The sequence below is a fragment of the Marasmius oreades genome, chromosome 2, assembly GCF_018924745.1.
Source record: "Marasmius oreades isolate 03SP1 chromosome 2, whole genome shotgun sequence".
Lineage (NCBI taxonomy): Eukaryota > Fungi > Basidiomycota > Agaricomycetes > Agaricales > Marasmiaceae > Marasmius > Marasmius oreades.
The window spans coordinates 3,844,204-3,863,416 of NC_057324.1; the positions used below are offsets into that span (position 1 = coordinate 3,844,204).

At 47.4% G+C, this 19,213-nt stretch overlaps 8 protein-coding genes across 9 annotated transcripts; 6 read left to right on the forward strand and 2 right to left on the reverse strand.

Annotated features, from left to right (window-relative positions):
- Positions 1-42: 42 nt before the first annotated feature.
- On the forward strand, positions 43-2,358 carry E1B28_005002 (uncharacterized protein; the record flags this gene model as incomplete). Its single annotated transcript, XM_043149540.1, has 8 exons — positions 43-200; positions 250-393; positions 447-537; positions 589-1,020; positions 1,072-1,246; positions 1,304-1,670; positions 1,724-1,917; positions 1,970-2,358. The coding sequence occupies 8 exons, from the start codon at positions 43-45 to the stop codon at positions 2,356-2,358; spliced, it is 1,950 nt and encodes a 649-aa protein (XP_043014146.1).
- A 775-nt stretch (positions 2,359-3,133) lies between these two features.
- On the forward strand, positions 3,134-4,298 carry BGL1B_1 (Beta-glucosidase 1B; the record flags this gene model as incomplete). Its single annotated transcript, XM_043149541.1, has 7 exons — positions 3,134-3,179; positions 3,234-3,541; positions 3,598-3,731; positions 3,792-3,914; positions 3,970-4,109; positions 4,161-4,199; positions 4,252-4,298. The coding sequence occupies 7 exons, from the start codon at positions 3,134-3,136 to the stop codon at positions 4,296-4,298; spliced, it is 837 nt and encodes a 278-aa protein (XP_043014147.1).
- Positions 4,299-4,361: 63 nt separating this feature from the next.
- On the forward strand, positions 4,362-5,381 carry BGL1B_2 (Beta-glucosidase 1B; the record flags this gene model as incomplete). The annotated part of the gene is made up of 9 exons (XM_043149542.1): positions 4,362-4,464; positions 4,519-4,599; positions 4,661-4,684; positions 4,739-4,758; positions 4,820-4,840; positions 4,906-4,925; positions 4,975-5,135; positions 5,195-5,310; positions 5,361-5,381. The coding sequence occupies 9 exons, from the start codon at positions 4,362-4,364 to the stop codon at positions 5,379-5,381; spliced, it is 567 nt and encodes a 188-aa protein (XP_043014148.1).
- A 140-nt stretch (positions 5,382-5,521) lies between these two features.
- On the forward strand, positions 5,522-6,828 carry E1B28_005005 (uncharacterized protein; the record flags this gene model as incomplete). The annotated part of the gene is made up of 2 exons (XM_043149543.1): positions 5,522-6,317; positions 6,374-6,828. 2 exons carry the CDS (start codon positions 5,522-5,524, stop codon positions 6,826-6,828), a joined length of 1,251 nt encoding a protein of 416 aa, XP_043014149.1.
- A 135-nt stretch (positions 6,829-6,963) lies between these two features.
- On the forward strand, positions 6,964-7,968 carry E1B28_005006 (uncharacterized protein; the record flags this gene model as incomplete). Its single annotated transcript, XM_043149544.1, has 1 exon — positions 6,964-7,968. The coding sequence occupies one exon, from the start codon at positions 6,964-6,966 to the stop codon at positions 7,966-7,968; it is 1,005 nt and encodes a 334-aa protein (XP_043014150.1).
- A 60-nt stretch (positions 7,969-8,028) lies between these two features.
- E1B28_005007 (uncharacterized protein) lies at positions 8,029-11,025 on the reverse strand. 2 transcript variants are annotated; one of them, XM_043149545.1, is made up of 11 exons: positions 10,651-11,025; positions 10,579-10,599; positions 10,455-10,519; positions 10,320-10,397; positions 10,156-10,266; positions 10,058-10,101; positions 9,826-10,003; positions 9,735-9,768; positions 9,393-9,677; positions 9,275-9,337; positions 8,029-9,213 (listed from the first exon to the last, which is right to left on the reverse strand). In XM_043149545.1, exons 1-9 carry the CDS (start codon positions 10,997-10,999, stop codon positions 9,526-9,528), a joined length of 1,032 nt encoding a protein of 343 aa, XP_043014151.1. In that variant the 5' UTR covers positions 11,000-11,025; the 3' UTR covers positions 8,029-9,213; positions 9,275-9,337; positions 9,393-9,525. The 2 variants fall into 2 exon arrangements, with proteins under 2 accessions (XP_043014151.1, XP_043014152.1); XM_043149546.1 differs by having other exon boundaries at positions 8,820-9,213; positions 9,393-9,473; positions 9,535-9,677; positions 10,058-10,266.
- A 140-nt stretch (positions 11,026-11,165) lies between these two features.
- On the forward strand, positions 11,166-12,688 carry E1B28_005008 (uncharacterized protein). Its single transcript, XM_043149547.1, has 6 exons — positions 11,166-11,802; positions 11,853-11,968; positions 12,022-12,061; positions 12,118-12,245; positions 12,306-12,485; positions 12,534-12,688. Exons 1-5 carry the CDS (start codon positions 11,674-11,676, stop codon positions 12,469-12,471), a joined length of 579 nt encoding a protein of 192 aa, XP_043014153.1. The 5' UTR covers positions 11,166-11,673; the 3' UTR covers positions 12,472-12,485; positions 12,534-12,688.
- Positions 12,689-14,506: 1,818 nt separating this feature from the next.
- E1B28_005009 (uncharacterized protein) lies at positions 14,507-19,176 on the reverse strand. The gene is made up of 11 exons (XM_043149548.1): positions 18,625-19,176; positions 18,347-18,564; positions 18,078-18,286; positions 17,613-17,918; positions 17,041-17,559; positions 15,779-16,975; positions 15,417-15,719; positions 15,204-15,362; positions 15,036-15,149; positions 14,921-14,976; positions 14,507-14,859 (listed from the first exon to the last, which is right to left on the reverse strand). The coding sequence occupies exons 1-11, from the start codon at positions 19,089-19,091 to the stop codon at positions 14,610-14,612; spliced, it is 3,798 nt and encodes a 1,265-aa protein (XP_043014154.1). The 5' UTR covers positions 19,092-19,176; the 3' UTR covers positions 14,507-14,609.
- Positions 19,177-19,213: the final 37 nt, after the last annotated feature.

Here is a 19,213-nt window from a genome sequence, read left to right on the forward strand (position 1 = left end):
TAAACTCTTAAGCCCTCATTTCCAAAGTTCCAGACCACCAGGATGCGAAAAATCGAACTCCTTCAAATTTCTGTCCTGATGGCTCAGGGCGCACTGGCTGCTACCGTACATGAAGTCTGGTGGAACCTCACCTACGTAGAGAATGTCAACCCAGATGGGCTTGCTGAACGACGTGCGATTGGGGTAAATGGAACTTGGCCGTATGTCAGCGCGTGCTACTTCTCTCAGAACAGCGCTGACACCTCTCAGACCTCCACCTGTCTCGGTCAATGCAACAGATGATCTCGTCGTTCACGTCTACAACTCACTCGATGCACCAAGTAGCTTGCACCACCATGGCATGTTTTTCAATGGGAGTTCCTGGATGGACGGAGCTGTGGGTGTTACGGAGTGGTACGATAGCCTCCATTTTCACTATTATTTTCTGTTTTTCATGCTTTGAGTAGTGGAATACCACCTGGCGGAACCTTCGACTACTTGGTTCCAATCAGTTCATCTGGTCAATGGGGAACTTACTGGGTTCATGCTCATGCTAGTGTATGTATGCCCCCTTTCTCTCTCTTTTTTTCGCTCAGCATTCCTTTTTAGGGCCAATACGTTGACGGACTACGCGCTCCTCTGGCGATCCATCCTCCTAAGGAAGCATACACATATGACGAAGAGTTCACGGTAGTCCTCGGGGACTGGTACCATACTGAGCATTCCGTTCTTTTGAACGACTTCATCAGCATCAAGAATCCAGGAGGAGCGGAACCTGTTCCTGGTCAGTACTTTGAAGCTTGTTATCGTTATGCAATAACTTTGACCCGCACAGATTCTGGCCTCGTGTATTTCGCTCAGAACGCCTCGTACCTGCCCCCGATTTCCGGTAGAACTCCTTCCAAAGTGACTTCTTCCGTTGGTTTTAACGAGAACGCAACACTTCCTTTCCAACCCGGAAGGACCTATCGTTTACGCGTTGTAAACACGTCTGCGTTTGCAATGTTCTACTTTTGGATCGATGGTCACGATATGAGGATTGTAAGTTTTTCGTTCAACGCAGATAATGCCGCTCATGACTTGGTTTCAAAGATTGAAGTGGACGGAACGGATGTTGAAGAATCCCCTATCAACATGCTCAGTGTCACGGTAGCACAGAGGTACTCCGTGTTGGTTACCGCTCGAGACGACACGAATTCCAACTGGGCGATTCATGCGAACATGAATACAGATATGTTTGATTCAATTCCACCTGCCCTCAACCCGAGTACGTGCACGTCCTTCCGTATTTCAAACGACATCTCTGATACGCTATCTACGCAAGATATAACCTCCTCGGTAACTTATTCAGCTTCAGCCTCATTAACTAGTGAAACGGTGGTCAATTATTCGGTGGTGAATGACATCGCCCTCGTTCCGATTGAGAAGATCGCCGCACCTCCCGCCACGAAGACTATCGAGCTCGAAGTTTCCTTTGACACGATGGACGACGGAACCAACAGGGCTATGTTCAATAAGATCACCTACAATCCACCTAACACTCCTGCGATTTTAAGTGCACTTACACTTGGACATGATGCCGTCGTTCAGAAGGCATACGGAGATCTTAGCTTCGTAGTAGGAGAGAACAACGATCAGTTTGATGTCGTGGACTTGGTTGTCAAAAACGGTGATGCCGGGGTCCATCCTTTGTAAGAATCCGTTCGTTTTGCTTGAACCTAAATATTCAACTTGTTTGTTGTAGCCACCTCCACGGACACAAATCCTTCCTCGTCAATCGCGCCGACGACTACACCTCAACCGACCCAACCCTCAATCCACCCACCCCAATAGCCAATCTGACAAATCCAATGCGAAGAGACACGTTCCATATCCCATCAGGCGCATCCGCAACACTGAGATTCGTCGCTGATAATCCTGGAGTTTGGTTATTTCACTGTATGACTTTCTCCTTATCCGACTTAACCTTTTACTGACTTTTGTACGCCAGGTCATATAGAATGGCATTTAGAAGCTGGTCTTGCGATTCAAATAATAGAAGCACCTCTTCGTCTGCAATCGGGAAACGGTAACTCCAGTGCGATTGCTCCTCCCCAAAAGTTGATAGATAACTGCCGAACGCTTCATAAACCTGTTTCTGGTAATGCAGCTGGGAATAATGGTGCAGATGATCTGCGGGGACTCAAGACGGGGCCGTTCCCGCAAAAGTTGGGATGGAGACCTCGAGGGATTGGTGCGATGGCGGGGTGTGTTTTGACGGCAGTCTTAGGTGTGCTGACGTTGATTTGGTATTCTGTTGGGGATGTATCGGAGGAAGAGATGGAAAGAGAGGTTATTGAGAGTTTGGATAAGCGGAAGGAGGAGGCGGAGAAGAAGTAGTGTATACTCTAGAATGCGTGTAGTATACGAGCACGATGTGGGGAAAAATCAGACGCGACCACGACGGTTCGTCTTGAAACGCAGATTTGGTTTTTTTTAATACAACAAAGTCACTCAGCGGTTGAGCACTCTCAGTTTTTTCCCATCGTATGCATGTCTTCCTCTGGCTTCGACACATCTAATCGAAGGAGACAAGGATTCGGAAGATGTTTCAAACTTTTCAAAACTCGTTCTGAAGATGACACGGATTTGGTATTTAGCCCGTCGAGGTGTCAGTCTGAACTTGAAATTGTTGTGGTGCGTGTCTTCATCGTGTCTTTTTGTATCTCGAAGTTCATTGAAGTCTATCCAATCCCATTAAGCTTCAGCCTCGTTAGGGGAAGCAGCCGGCCACACGATTTTCTTACTATCATGCGATCCGGCGAGCACTGGCTAAAGAATGCGAAGACCCAGTCACTGGACACGATATATCTATACGAGCGAATCCTTGAATCTCAGTCTGTGCTATAGCACAAAGCTCACAGTCTTCGACGGTTTCAACGCCATGTCATCCTTGCTATCAACGGTACTAAGGTAAGAATTCTCGCCGCTGACTCTGCATCATGAGACGACTCGTTACTAATACTATCCTTGGTTTTCTGTAGCTTTGGCATTCTCATACTCAATTTCGGTGGACGTTGAACTGTGCACATGGGCAGACACTTTCTACCGACAAATTTCCGTGACACCTATATATGACTCTCAGGTTCAGTATTCGTCGTACAAGACAATCATAATGACGATGAAGCTCCCTCCAGGTTTTCTCTTCGGGTATGCCACAGGTATGTTGTAGTGAGAACGTGAAATTCATTCGGCCCGCTAAAAAAAACGAACAGCGAGCTATCAAATTGAAGGATCACCATCGTCTGACGGTCGTGGGCCTTCGATATGGGATACATTTTCTCATCGACCCGGGAAGATTGCAGACGGCGCGAATGGAGATATTGCGACAGATTCTTACTTGATGTGGAAAGATGATATCGAGTTACTCCAGTCGTATGGCGCAAATGCATACAGGTTCTCTATCTCATGGTCTCGAATCATTCCTTTGGGAGGTCGTGGTGATGCAGTCAATTGGGAGGGAGTAAAATTCTATCGGACCATGATTGAGGAATTGGTGAAGAAGGGGATAACACCTTGTGTCGTGAGCGTGATTCGTTGTAGGATTTACAACCCACTCAAACACGAGGGGCTGCTCAGACTTTGTATCACTGGGATCTTCCGCAAGCTCTGCACGACCGATATACAGGATGGCTGGACAGAAGGATTATTGACGACTTCGTGACTTATGCTGAAGTGTGTTTTAGGGAGTTCGGGGATCTGGTCAAGCATTGGTGTGTATTTTGATTTTCGAATGTTACTGTACCGTTCTGAAGTTCTCTTCATGATGACAGGATCACCCTTAATGAGCCATGGTGCATTTCTGTTCTGGGTTATGGTCATGGCGTCTTTGCACCAGGACGTTGCAGTGACAGGACGCGTTCTAACGAAGGAGATTCTGGCCGAGAGCCATGGATGTACGCTTCTTCAGGCTAGATGCACCCTTTCTAATGGAAGCTGAATCCTCTTTAGCGTGGCACATAATCTAATCTTGGCGCATGCATCCGTAGTTGATTTTTATAGGAGGAAGTTCAAGGATTCACAGAACGGTTCTATTGGGATTACCCTCGATGCTCTCTGGTACATGCCATTCGACGAAACTCAAGCAGACGGTATGCTTCCCGGTGCTTTTCCTTCCTAACTAGTTTCATTCAGGGAGATAGATATCGTGGCTGCTCAACGAGCGATCGATACCAGACTGGGTGGGTGTGTGGTAAAACTTGGTCCGGTATATCTAACCCCAGTCCTCTCTAGGATGGTTTGCGGTGAGACAGACCTCTTGTCCAGATAACAGTGGATGATAAGGGTCTCGATCGTTGAAGGACCCAATATACAAAGGGTCATACCCTGAAAGCTTAAAAAAGATGCTTGGTGATCGACTTCCTGAGTTTACGGAGGAGGAACGAACACTCGTCAAGGGATCTTCTGACTTTTTCGGACTCAACACTTATACGAGCAACCTAGTCCGTGCGTAGAACATTCATGTTGGACATTTCCATCCCTCATATTCCGTTGCTTCAGAGCCGGGAGGTAACGATGAATTCAACGGGAAAGTTAAAACTACTTTCACCCGGAAAGATGGGAGCCAGTTAGGTACTCAAGGTTCGTGTAGGGATCTCCTCTGAAACATTCCGTCTCGTCGACGACATTCCGAATCTCTCAGCGGACGTTCCGTGGCTGCAAGACTGTGAGCACTAAAGCTCCTGATCGGACGACTAGGAAATTGACCTCGTTTTGTTAGATCCCGACGGGTTCAGAGAAGTGATTAGGCTCTTTAGAAATCTCCTTTTAGTATTTGGGACTGACGCCGTTGTTATCCAAGCTGCTTAACTATATCTGGAAGGTTAGTGGTCGCCCTCTATGGCCTTGAAGAACTTTTGAGAGACTTAACTCTACACATCATTGCAGACGTACAAGAAGCCTATATAGTGAGCACAATTCATGTCGACCGAGCCTTAACAACTCCGTATTTCCCAGTGTCACCGAAAACGGATTCTCCGTTAAAGGCGAAGCTAATGAGAAACCAGAAGAGGCTGTCAATGACACGGGTCGCGTTGACTATTTTTGTGGCTACACTAATGCGTTACTCCGGGCAGTGAACGAGGATGGCGTCGATGTTAGATCCTACCTCGCTTGGAGTATGTCGCTGTCTTGTATTATCCCGTCAACTTTGCTCAGCGCCTGGCACCCCACGCAGGTCTTCTGGACAATTTTGAGTGGGCTGAAGGCTATCGAGTTCGCTATGGGGTGACCTTTGTCGATTTTACGACGCAGAAGCGATATCCCAAGGCCTCATCGAAGTTCCTTGCTCAGGTGAGTCTATCACGCTCATTAGCCCTCCAGATTCATTTACAGTCCATCAGTGGTACCAATCAGCGTTGTGATATCCTACTTACGGTAAATAATAATAAGTAGTTGCAATAATGGGAGGCGTCAGACCCTGCACAAATTTGACTACCAAAAAAGGGTAACTACTTTCCTAACCTGTACCTGCATTAGTCAGCCCTCCCAATCTTCAACCACCATGTCTACGCTTCCTCCTGAAATTATGGATGCAATAGTATACCTATTATCGAACGAAATGCACACCCTCAAGAATCTCTCTTTGGTGTGTTCCGCTTGGTTGCCATCGACTCGATTTTACCTCTTTGGCACCATTCGTGTCAAGTTACTTTCAATCCACAGCCTCTCGGCACTAGCTTTTCACTCGCAATCGACTTTCACAGGTTATGTCAAAGCCATTGAAATAGATGGAATGTGGAAACTATTGGAACAGGAATCGGCGTGGGTGGATATACTTTCGATTGACAAATCTATCACACGACTGGCCACAGCGCTACCTTCCCTGAAGACATTTCGCCTCCATAATATCGACTTCGAAGATGTTTCAAAACACGTATCTGAGATGCTCGTGAGCAGCATCACATCCGCTTTCTCAAACGTTCGGGAAATCGAGTTGGAAGGTATCATATTTGTGTCCGTTTCGCAGGTGATGCATTTGATATCCGGCTTCCGGTTTCTCAAGAAGTTTACAGGAAGTAATCTCGTTTGGGAGGACCCGTCACATGAAGATGAGAGCCGTGTACACTCCTATTGCGTCCCTTCTACATTGGTAGAGTTGAGCCTCGATGCGTGTTATAAGCGCGATATCATGGCTTGTTTGTCGTCACATATCCCTTTCCCAGTAATCCCACGACTAAATTTTGGCATTATCTCTCCAGAGGACTGTGAAGCGTATGGCCAATATATAAGACGTCTAGGGCCTGGCCTTTTTTCTCTCTCTTTAGGTTTTCATTCTCTGGATGCTGGTGGAGATGCAGGTTGGCAGCCATTTGTCACATTTCCCTTCTAAACTGCTGATTTCACGCATGATTAGAAGACTTCTACAAAGCATGCGATTTGTGTCACGCCACCGAGCTTTTCTCGATACATTTCAGTAGACTTGTGTGGTACTGGGACTACCGACTCACTAGCCCGACACCGTGGATAGCCAAAATTCTCTCCAAAATATCTTCACCACGGTTTGAGGAGATTAGTTTCGATATTCATATTTCGAATCTCAGCCAAATCCACTCTGAACGCCTTCCAGATGATTATGATTGGAGTTCGTTGGATGTTGCTCTTGATGGACTACCGGAGCGTCTCCCCTCCTTCCGGTTAGTGACGTTCTTCATTTACGTTGTATCTGGGAGCCCCTCGTTACTATCTGCGAAGGATACCCTTAAATCTGTCCTTCCTTTATCATCGCATCGAAGAATTCTTCGCTTCAAGACTTTTCTCGATAGGACGAATGAAGGGCCTCTCGTTCCTTCCTTGCAGTTGGACTATTGAGAATTAGCGGGTCTCGGTCACGTGATGCTTTTGACGCGATGGGAGTTGAATTGCACGCCATCGTTTCGCCATCATGGTTAGTGAGCAATTGCGAATGTCATCCCCAATTCACCCTACGCTCTCCAGTCCGCATCCATGGATTGCTTTCCACCGGAACTCGTCGCGCATATCTGCTCACTAGCGTGCACCGATAATGGTGCGACAGTCAAGTCCTTGGCGCTAGCAAGCAAATATCTTGCTCAAGTCTGCTCACCGATGCATTATCAATCCCTATCGATAATCAGTCACGAAGACGTAGCGCGTCTGGGGGTCAAACTTTCGGTCCATCCTGAACATCTTCGACGGATATTTCATATCCATTTCTCGTTACCATTCCCTGATCACGGAAGGCTTCACAAAGATATCGAAGATGTTATACACCTTCTTCTTCTAGCAGCATCGTCCATCGAAACTCTTACATTTACTTCACCCAATGTGATGGCTACGCCTACAGTCATATCACGCATGTTTCGCATACCAATGCCTCGTCTGAGCGAACTTTCTATTCATGGTTTCTACCCTCTTCCCAATCCCAAAACGATTCACATGCCCCTATTAGAACGCCTACACCTTAGTGGTAACCGAAATCCACACGGTTTTTTGCGCACCGTAAAGGATTCTTTTCCACATATCACTCACCTTAGGCTATCCGGATTATCCATGGCAGTGTCGTTTGCACGAGAACTTGAGAGTCATCTGAAAATCTATCACAGCGGGGGGTCGTGTGTTTCTCTGCGAGCCGCACAAGACGAGAATACGTCTCCGGTACTTCCCTCGGAGAACTACTGGCCCGATAGTTTGCTCGTGCCTTCTCATCTACCCGCTCGTTTACAATATCTTGTCATTCAACCCGAAACCCGACAAGGATGCATGGTCACGACCAATAACGCGAAGCGAGATGCTTCAATGATGGAGACACTCCTGACCTGCGTCGATGCTCACGCCCGTTGGCTGAAACAGGTTGGAAAGAGTGCCAGCTTCAATATCACATTACGGGAGGGAGTTCATGGCTCAGAAAACGAAGAGAAGTCACCATGTTTTTTGTTGTATGAGGATTGGTTAAATCGATTAATGGGAGGACCTGGCTGTTGGGAAATGTGATCGGTAAGTCAGACTTTGAATAACTCGTCAAGTTCCATCTGATATTCCAGATTCTAAACTGGCGGCGGCAATGAGACATCGCGCATCATTACGCGCTCTGCATTCAGGAGGACATGGGCCAGATTCAATTCCACTCATCCCGAATAGTCGAACTCCTGGTAGCTCTTTGGCCCAGGTCCCTAGATTGTACACGTCGCATATAGCATACGGTCCGAGGGTGTTTCCCCCATTGAACGAGTCCATGACACGACCGTGAACGTCCTGATTCAAACGGATCTTATTGAACATAGGTTGGCGCTGCCCCTGGCTCGCCTCGTCGACCTCCCTCTGTCCTTTGGATTCGATGATCCGAGGACCCAGCTCCTTCCCATCCATCTCCACGTTTGGTTGTAGCTTCCTGGCGGACCTCCGGCTTTTACTACCATACTGTCCTCAGTCGTAGTGTACAACCACAACATGTAGTAAGGGACATGTATATTCTGATAGATTTGAAGGAAGTCACATCTCGAACGAACACATGTTCTTCGGATCGAGTGCCACGGGATTCACGGGGATTCGGGGGAAGCAGCAGAAACGCATGCCCAGAGACAAACGTCAATTATACTCTTTACTCTCTCAAGAACAGATGTCCAAACAAAACGTCAATGAAACTTTGTGAAACGTTCTTTTTTTTTTGCCTTTGCGAAATTAAAACATATGTACGCCCGGATCTTGAACCCCACGCGCCGCCATAACACCCAACCCCAACGTTTTTACTCTGGAGCTGTCGACAGCCGAGGATCGCCAAGGGTGCGCCTGTGCCACATGGGTAAGACTGTCGTTCTTACTGTCGATTTAGGTTGTATGTATCGTGACCGTTTTTTGAGCGTTCAGGTCCATACTTGATATCATTCCAAAATACAGAAACACTAGGGCGTGTGGATAAATTGACGAAAGAGCAGGTTCTGGGCCATTCAAAGTCTCAGAAAGAGACGTGGCGACTGAACCTAAAATCACTACATGACTGGTGAAGTTGGTGAAGTACTAGAACCAGCCATCCCCGCCTCGTCGGCGGAGAGGTAAAGGCAGTCGCCAACGTGCGCGCTGTTGAACTTGACTGCTACTGCCTGCGTTCCTAGAAAGTCCAATGTTACGGATATGGGATAACTTGCGGAAACAAACATAGGACGCAAGGAAAGCAAGGGCACCCGAGAAGAGTGTCATGCCGTAGAACGCGAAAGGGTGAGATTCCATGTGGTTCATCAACTACATCGATGGATGAACAATGAGCCGGTCGTACAATGGAGTAATAGTGGATTCCGCTCACATTCATACCGAATGCCCCAACAACAAGTGCTCCACTGCCCACTCCAAAAGTGGCAATAGATACCTGAAAGAAGATTGTTAGCGTTGAGCGGGGGAAGCGGAGCGGAACATTGAAAGACCTGAAGATCAAGTGCTAATAGTGCATTACGATTAGAGTCTATGATAAGTTCTACTATTTCTTGGGTAGATTGTACATTGCTCTACGATCATTCCCTCAACTGATTGAAAGTCATTCAAGGGGACAAAGAACGGTCAGCTTACCTCTAGATTCGCCACTTCGTTTACTATCTCTTCCACTTGTTTCGAGAACGTCTCTAGAAGGTCTTCTAAGTCCTTATGATCATGAAGCTCACGCTCCATTCCTTTCTTCTTGTCGCTAAGGTACATGGCGATCAGGTCTTCGTCTGTAGAAAATGTAAGGTATAATGAATGGAACAAGGAGACCGTAAACTAAAATTAACCTTGTTCCAAGACTTCTTCCAGGGCCTCACAAACCTAATCGGAGGAGGATGAGCTGAAGGATGAATTTCTGTTGAGGGAAAAACGACATACCAGTCTAGCTCGACTTTGAAAACTGACCAATTTTCGCGAGTAATGGAGTAAACGTTTGAACCGGTCATGGTCAATGTTGTCCTCCAACTCGGCGAGTAATCCGCCGACCAAATTACGGATGAAAACAAGTTCGGCCTCCAGGGCACTCATGACAGAGAGGAGAATAGACTCAAGAGCTCTATATGCTGATCAGCGACTGCGCTCTCAAATCTACTTTTTGAACAGAGCTGACCTAAATTCATATGGTAGGCCTGGTCCCTTGATCTTCAGGTTATGCTGGACATGTCGAGTAAGTATGGGGATACAGGTACAAAGAGCGAAGTGTCTAACTTCAAGGTGGTAGAGGAAAACGGAATGGAGTCGTGAGTCTGAAGACCCATAAGTGTCAAAGAGAATGACAGTGTCTGCCTTGATCAAAGCACGAATGTGTAAGATGTTAACCTAGGACGGCAATGAGAAGCAATTCTAGAGCACGTATGACATTCTGGACATACCAAAAAAGCTTCTTTCCTCACAAGAATAGTGGGAACAAGATTTGGAACTCGAGAATCAATCTTCCTGAGATCACGAGGCTGATAATCATAACGTTAGAACAAGTGAATGAGAAGGAAATTGTCGCTACCACTCACGTTGAGCTGGTGTTCCGAGCTAATTTCAGATCGGTTGAACTGCCCTGAGATGGTCTTCACGTTTCCTGCAGACGAAAAACCATGTAAAACGTCGGTTCTTGAATGCGCTGGAAAGACGGTAAACCTTCTGCATCCAACACCGTACCTACATTGGTGAGATTAGATGATATATGAAACAATACACGTTCATACTCACATCGAAGCATGAGGTCGGTAGGATGACGACCCGTCATGACCTTCTCCAGAATAGCGGCTTTCCCCGCTTCCTCCTCTGCAACAGTCGGTCCTGTTAAGTGTGATCTCTGTACCTTCTTGAACCATGATATGGCTCTTATTGCTGACCCAGAGCCCTGAACCTTGAGAGTACCGATCGGATATGAGAACGTTCCTCCCCCGCAAGCTCTCCTCCATCTTTGACACGAAGTTTTATGGTTTTTTCGTAGAGGATACCGTTCAACGTATGAGGAAAGAGATCGGTTGCAGAAAATTACATGGGGATGACTTGCTACATGGTTCGAGAGGGACTTCCAGAACCCTGTATGCATCCGCAGATGGGAGAGGAAAACGCTGACAGCCTTGAGAAATTCGTGACACACCTTTCGTCACGCCTAATACACGTGTTTCGTGACGTGTGCAGGTCCTCGGTGCATGGCGGGTTTACGGCCCTTTCCTGCCTCTTACTCTATGGGACTTCTACGGTTCCTTATCACTGTTTTGTCTCCTGATTCTTCAGGCTACTGGTGCTCTGGCTAAGAACTCTTTGAAGAGACGACTGACCTTTAGTTTTAGTAAATGATGCACTGTACGGATCTGACCATTCCCCTCATCCGATCTGGAGCGGCGGGAATATCATCCAGGAAATTGCTCTGTGTTGCTGTGATTGTGGAAGCTTTACGACTTTTGAGAACATCCTCACCTGCCGTTAAACGACCTGCCGGATACCACCTCGAGACCCTCCATCCGAGATCATCCCATCCGGCGACTTCATAATTCAGAACCGCTTATGCAAGCGTGTAAAGTTGCAAATGTTCGTGATCGGACAGTCCCGCATTTGGAAAAACTGGCCACGATGGTAAGTATGTACTTATGAACGTCCGCCCCTCAATGCGGATTAAAGTGTGTGATTGGACGTACAAATACTCGGTTCGCCTTCTTCCCCCACCGATCCCTTCCCTTCTCTCTTTCCGCGACATGAACTGTGACAGATATCTCTAGCTCAATGTCAGAGACTCGAAGGCATTTGGAAGCGGCTAGAGCCCTCTCGAGGCTCTTGACTATAACCAACGTTGCGCATGCGTTTCACGGCAGTATCCTGACGGCAGTATTCGCCAATCTGCCTCAGAGCGACGTGAGTCAATTCTTGCTCACATCACGCCGTTGCCTTGATTCTATTTCAAGGAAATCTTTTGCATCGTCGAAGGCGGTCAAGGTCAAGCACACCCTTTTCGCAGAGTGCGTGATTCAGTGGCGGGGAACGACGGCTTCTCGGTCATACATTCTCCATGGACGAATAGGTCTTATTTTTTTGGCCCCTCTCGTCGGTCATGGGAGCTCATCGATATCACAGGCTCTACGTCTCTTATCGGTTGCTGATTCCATCTATTGAGGTGCACGCTACCCGCCTTTTGACCGTCGTAGCGCTGCTCACGCGATCCGTATTTAGATTGAGATTCTTCCTGCAGGAGAGGCCGGTCCACGGCGCCTAGACCATACGACCATCATGAGAGTTCAAAGTGTGCCTTTTTTGACAGTTTCGGAATTCATTCGAGCCAAACTAAAGTCTTGGATGATGTGGGCGGCTGCTTCGCATCTCTGATCTTATCCTTTTGATGTTTAAAAGCTTATCCTTAGAGGTGGTTCTCCCAGAGATGCACAGGACATCGTCTATACTCTATCTCGGCATTGGAATATGGTTGATATCAACCGAATCCCAGAGACCGACATGAATCTTTTCGTTTCTCGCAACACTTCGGTATCGCCAGCGTGGTTTGCAATCAAGCGGAAATACGGTATTTGAAGGGTCGATACCGTGTGAGGTCTCTTTCTGTTCTACCCTACCGGTACTGACACTAGTCCCAGATGTATTGTACTTGGTGGCAACGCTTATATCCCATTCAAAATCCGTCGTCGGGTTGAGTTGCATTTGGCAATGGGGCATATGGAATCTTTATTTTCTCGGACGAATATGTATCTATACATTGTACTAAAAATTGAAAATTGGCCATGCCTTGTAGCAATTATAGAAACACTTGAGCAATCCGGGAAACCTTCGCGGGAGACGCCATCTGGTCGCCCGCCCTCATTGATTGGGTACGGGAACATAGGCTATTCATAGGCAGCCAAGACGTAACTAACGACACTGTCTTTGCCACACCAAACTCGTCACAATCAGAGCGCATGTCGAACAAAACATCCGAACTTATTTATTTACTGATCAGACCCAATCGCAAATTTCCTCGTCGTGAATGTCGGTGCTGGAGAACACGATCTGATTCCGAGAGCTGGACATTCATGATCACCTGGACAAGAAACAATTTAAAATTATAACGCCATTCAGGATAGCTTGCATAGGTACCATCTGTTACACGCAATAGTACAATCAAGCCAGTAAAAGTCGGTCACCGATGATGATATTACAGCCCTCAAACAGCGATTGTGAAGGACCAGTATCAAGCTACAGACCTTCGGGAATTCCCATCGGAACGGAGACCCTCCCGATGGCCACACACCGTAGTACAAGCACCGGTGATAGCGCAACATTCGTTTTGAACAAAGTAGATCGGGAAAGAACATGTACCGTGAGCTTTGACCATTTCAAATTTAGAACGAAATATTTGTAGAACGCACGTTGTCCGAGAGACGTCCAGGAGAAGGAAACCCCGCCCAGTCAAACCATTACGGTAGGGTACATTTCTGGGAAACGAGCCACTCTTGCACTAAACTTGTGAAAGGAGATGAGAAACTTGGAGCTCCAGCTTCAGTTAATCGGCAGCCCAGGCACCGAGCAAACGCCGGAAATCTGGCGGGCATTTGACTTTATCGTGCCATCCACTGAGGGGGCGAGCTCGAATGATAGGTATTGTTGGCGTTTTACGTTCCTAGATCCCATTGAAAGCGTGAACAGAAGTCGGGAGCACCGATTACTAGGGTCTAGCTTCAAATAGACTCCTACCGTTTGGTTTGCCGGGTTTGAGGCTCAGATGCCTCAGAAAACAGCGAGATCACCAAAATCCTCAGCAAAGAGTCAGATGTCCGTCTGAACCTCGCTTACCCATTAATTTCTCGAATCGGCCCATCGTTTCAAAGGGCGGCCAACCCACATAAGTATAACAGACTCACGAGACGGGAGTGCTCACCTAGTACTACTTTCCAAGCCAACAAGACGCCTCGAACATCACAGGATCCGTTGAGCGGGAAGGGTCGTCGTAAAAGCCACCCTTACATTGAAGTGTACCTTATCAAGGTCATGAGAGAGGGGGAACGAATTACCAGCCACCCTTAGTAATTAGTATCAATTGTATGATGAACGTGCGATGCCAGTGAAAACGAGCGATAAGCAAGCTTGACGGGCTCAGACAGGTCAGAGGTGTGAGACCCATGAGCACTCAGCTGGAGTAAGAGGCTATGCGGGGTCTGTCAGACAATTGTCAGACGTCCATGAAGTTGATTCTAACTGGCTCGAGGTTCTAGAGAGATCAGGATTGAAACGGGTATTCGACCTCAGATGCTAGTCTGTGTGTTTGTGGTTCCCAGATAATGATAAGAACAAGCCTCCTGTTCCGGTTTGAGAGCTGAATGGGCGTATTATGCACCACCGGTTGCCGCAGCTGATTGTGCCCTGCTTTTAAATTTACAGTAGGGGTTCGTGAGAGTCTCAGAAACGGGTTCCAAGAAAAGAAGCATAAGAAGAACTCGGTGGGGATAGAGAAGTGAAGTACAGACGGCGCGTGCGCCTCCTCACAGCTGTGGGAGATTTTGCCTAATTATTACGAGATGTTGCAACATTGGCAACATTGCGCCAAACAAACTTAGATGACCCAAAGCAACAGAAGTATGGTATCCACAGAAACAACTAGATTCAGTATGATACAGGACTACACGTAAAAAGTTGATACAAGTCCCACCGTAAATAAGTAAATAACAATTAGAATGAAATCAATCTGTAGTACGAGATTGATTAATGTCGTGAAGCCATTTCTGTCGTAAATCATCCCTCGCCTGGAGCCGCTGGAGAGACTTTTGAATATCCGTAGGATCTTGCGTGGTAAAGAGGTAATCTTCTGTCTTTGATACAAAGAACAGTCGATATGTGTGTACACAGATCTTGATTTCAAGGCTGTCTTGTGCTGCGACCACAGGAGGAGAGAGAGCTGATTCCGGATCCGAGGGCGAAGGAGGGAGATTTCTGTTAACTGTAATGAGAATCGAAATACTTAGGAGAAACAAAAAGATTAAGGTTGTCTCACCTTCGGAGGAAAGATGACCTCGCCTTTGACATCGGTACGCCCACCGAGGTCTCGTCCTGGGATGGTTGTTGATTATCAGATGAAAGTACCTTCCATGGAAAAAAGAACGGCGTACAGAAACGAACGATTCAATATAGGCTTGCCACCGACCAGTCAGAACCTCCGAGTTCTCGAATCGAGAGTCATCTTTTCCGATCAGCTGGACAGTCATTGTCTTGGAATCGAGAAGCTTCGCGAAGGAGAGTCAGCGAAAATGTTCATTGAAACGTCCGGTGTTGCCTACCCAATCAACTCTAAATATGTTCTCATCCGAGCCCAATATCTTCTCCGCACTCCGCCGACTGTTGATTTGATCTTGGGTAGTGAAAGAGGGCAAAATTCTATCGCGTTTCAAGACCTCCAACAAGTCCTGGCTCTTAGGGTCAGAAAATATAAGTTGAACCTAATGAAAAATAAATATCAGCCTTTCTCTGGTTTTACACAGGATGGAACCGACCTGTTTAATAAATACTCCAATCAGTTTATCAACGGTGAAAATTTTATATGCCTCCTTGATGCCAAACATATGTCGCATCTGTTCCTCGAAGGCACTCTGTTCAATTTCATTGTCGAAGAGACGTTCACAGGATTCGAGCATCAAGTCATAGAAATAATTTGCACTGGTTGATTTGCCGTGACCATTAACCATGTCTTCGGGAGGCGCGAGGTTCAGAGATTCTATTATGGGGTTCACTGTCTTCTCCTCTTGAGATCGCTTCGAGGCGAGGTTCTTGAAGAGCGAGAGGCGCGAGTAGAGAACCTATGCAGCGTATATGTCAAGATATTAGCAGAAGTATGTAGCAGGTAACGGACACGCACCTCGAGCAGTCGCAACAGAACATAGAAAGTGGTGTTTGTGAAGAAGATATTCTTCTTCAATCCACGCCTAGTGTTACCAGTCGTCGATGGATCAGACTTCAGCTCTTCGTCGGGTGAAGGGACCGGCGAAGCAAGCCTAGAGATAGATGGCGAAGCCGCCTCTTGAGCTCTTGTCCTTCGATTTGTCGATTTGGCGAGAAGTTTCTTTCGTAGGTCGCCACCACCATTTCCGCCCTTCTTCGCTCGTGCGCTCTTACTTGAATTGCCACTTGTCACACTCGCCATCTCGACATCGCTCGTTGCATCATCACTCATATCAGTCTCCACTCCAGCTCCAGTTGTGTCTTGAACGCTGACCACCGTGAACGCAGTATTAAAGCTGACCGTATCTAGCATGAAGAACAGCGGAATGAAAGTTCGGAGGAACCCTTCTATTCTTTTCCGCTCGGGAAACCCAATCTGCCCTTGCGTACGATCCAAGAAGGAAAACACCAACTTGAGCGAGTCCTGGAGGACAGCAATGTCAGCTATTTCAAACTCCAGTTGATGCCTCGGTCTCGTTCGCGCGAAAAGGGGGTCGATTAATGATGCCCTCTTCGCCATCTGCTCCTCTCTGGCGACCTCGATCTGATTCACGAATGCCTTTGTTGTCAGGGCTTTCTTATCGGCAGCCTTGAATGATATGCACTGGTGATCCAACGACTTCGCATAATTCCGCCCATCAACCTCACGCCAGACTTTATGCCACTCTCTCTGTCCGCGCTTCCACTCCTCCTCCTTCTGTTTCAACCTCACAAGCACGACAGGTATCGCAAATGCCGGTGTATCTTGCATTGCCTGTATCACGTCCATCCCCGCTTCGCGCCCATATATCTTTTTGACGACACGATGATGTATGGCTTTCGCAGACCCGCCGAGGTTGGGTTTAAGCTTAAAACTGTTCTTTTCATCCGCGCTGAGCATTGCAATCTTGTTGTTAATGGGTTCAAGGATAGCTATAGTCCGTGCAATGGCTTCTATATGGAAGTCATACTCGTGTCGTTCTTCCTCGCTACGATGAAGCGCATCCTCGTAGATATTCTTCTTATAGACACTGAACCCGGTTTCCTCGGTAGCCCATGACGGATGGGAAACCCATTCATCGTTGAGAACCGAGCGGCACATCTCGTCTCTTCCAGAACATGCCACATTAATTTCCTTTACGTAGTAGTAGAGATAAGTATGGTGCATACACCAAGAAAACCGAGGGGCGGAATACTCACGTTGGCAGGTAACCTTCGGTAACTTCCATATTGAACGCTCAAGTCCACCCGTCCAGGCTTCAACCTTCCTGCGTTGCCACCAGCACCCACAACAGCAATGGTAGGTTTCGACCACCCGGCCTGCATCCCACGCTCGGTGAGCTGTTGTTCCATAACCCAACTCTCCCGTTCCCTTCGATCATCCCACCCAAGAATTTCCTTAAATTGTTTCATCAAATCCCCGTCTCCAACCAGGAAATTCCCGCTCTCCTTTACCAGCGTGGCAGTATCAATGTAGCCTTGCGTGAATAAGTTGATGACTTTGAGGAACTCGTTGTACGTGTCCCTGGTATCTATAGCCCGTTTTACACGATCAAAGAAGTGGATTGGATCATTTGCAGCAGGTACCGGTCCTCGAGCGGAAGTTACAATGTGTGATGGAAGCTGTGTCGCTGGTATCATGGCAGCACCAGGTCCGGCTCGACGGTCTGAAGTGGAACTGGTCGCAGCATGCCGAGAAGAATCGGTTTTAGCTTTCTTCTAGATGAAAAGCTAGTCAGACACAAACGAAGACCGTCGCAACTGAGACGTACTCTGGAGCCCTGCCTCATCGACACCATCTCCCTTTCCCGTTGTTCACGATCCCGCTCTCTTTCCTTTTCTTTCTCTCGCTCTCTTTCCCGTTCGCCAGCTCTCCGCTTCTTCTTTTGAGGAAGACCCATACTTGAGGCTACTACATCTAGTTTTCTCTTGCCTTTCATGTCCGGCGTGCCAGCTCTGTCATTGATAGATGAATCATCGAGGAAACTCTGGTTTTGGTCGGGCATGAAAATCCTGAAGTCCGCTCGTAGATCCGGGGCGTTTTTAAAGAGTCGGGCAATTTGTCTGGATACCTCCTCCTGTCCAAAATAAATAAATAGAAGTCGTGTCAACACTCTGAAGTAACGGCGTCCTCAGCCTCATGCCTTTGATCGATGCAGACTGAAGGCTGAGGGACCGGGAAGGAAATATAAAGAAGAAAGAAGTCGGGAAAATGGAAATTAAATCAGACTACTGACCTCATCGATCGTCTCTGGTGCATGGTGATATCTCGATAAGATGTCCAAAAATTGTTTGTATACTTCAGGGTCGCAACGCTGCTTGATTTTCTGCACATATGCAACCGCTGGTTCCATGGCCTGTTGTTGAGCAGCAGCACCGCGGGGTAGTGTAGGCGCTGGGTCCGGAGTTGCGGGATGGGGAGGGAGGTTGATTTCGGAGGGTTTTGCTGACGTAGAACTGGAGTCAAAACCATAGCTCTTCACATTGAAAGATGAACAACACTCACCTGGCTCGGTCGTGGACCATTGAAAAGTACTCTTACCACGGCCGCTGGCGGTCGTCTGCATAGTGGTGCCCCTTGGAGTCGTTACGGTTATTTGTCTAGCATCGACAGAGCATTCTATTCGATATCCAGCAGGTAGGAAGGTATTAAATCCCTGTATCAGAACTGGATGTCCTTGGAAGAGGTGTGAGACGCGCTTAATAACGCCAGGAGTGTCAATCCTAATAGTGATGACGGACGTGTAAGAAAAAGAATACCAATACCACAAATTAGAAGCGTACTGTTGACTCTTGAATTCCTTCATTATGTCCAAAAAATGGTTATAAACGTCTGGCTGGTCATGAAATTGCACTTTTACATGGTCCAGGTAACTCAGGGCGTCTGTGACGTTCAAAGGTCGGTCAGAGGGCTGCGTCGGCGAGGAGGAAGGGTGCATTTGGAGTAAGGGGGTATCAGCGGATGGGGGTGTATCGACAGACATAGGCATTGCTTTGGTCATGGAGCTGCGTGCTTCAGCTTGCTGATCGTCTAGCAGATTCGTGCCCATCGGTGACGGTGGTCTTTCGGGTACTTCTTCCGAGCTTGCTAGTGGCGGTTTGACCTGGGCCTCAACTGGCACGTCCCCCCCATTGATGTTGCTCGAGGTCTCCCCTTCAACTTGTATTTCCGCACTCTTCTCTGTTCTTTCAGTATGTTGTACCTCAGGAGTGACAGTTGTGGTATCCGCTACAGTGATGTCTTCAGCCATATTTTGACGCTTCAAAAAGAAAAAAGAAGAGGATTGCGGAAACGAGGAAAATAGGGTAAAACCGAAAGAAACGAAAGAAATCAAGATGTTAACGTCGCATGTCCGAGTCCGTGCGCGTTGAT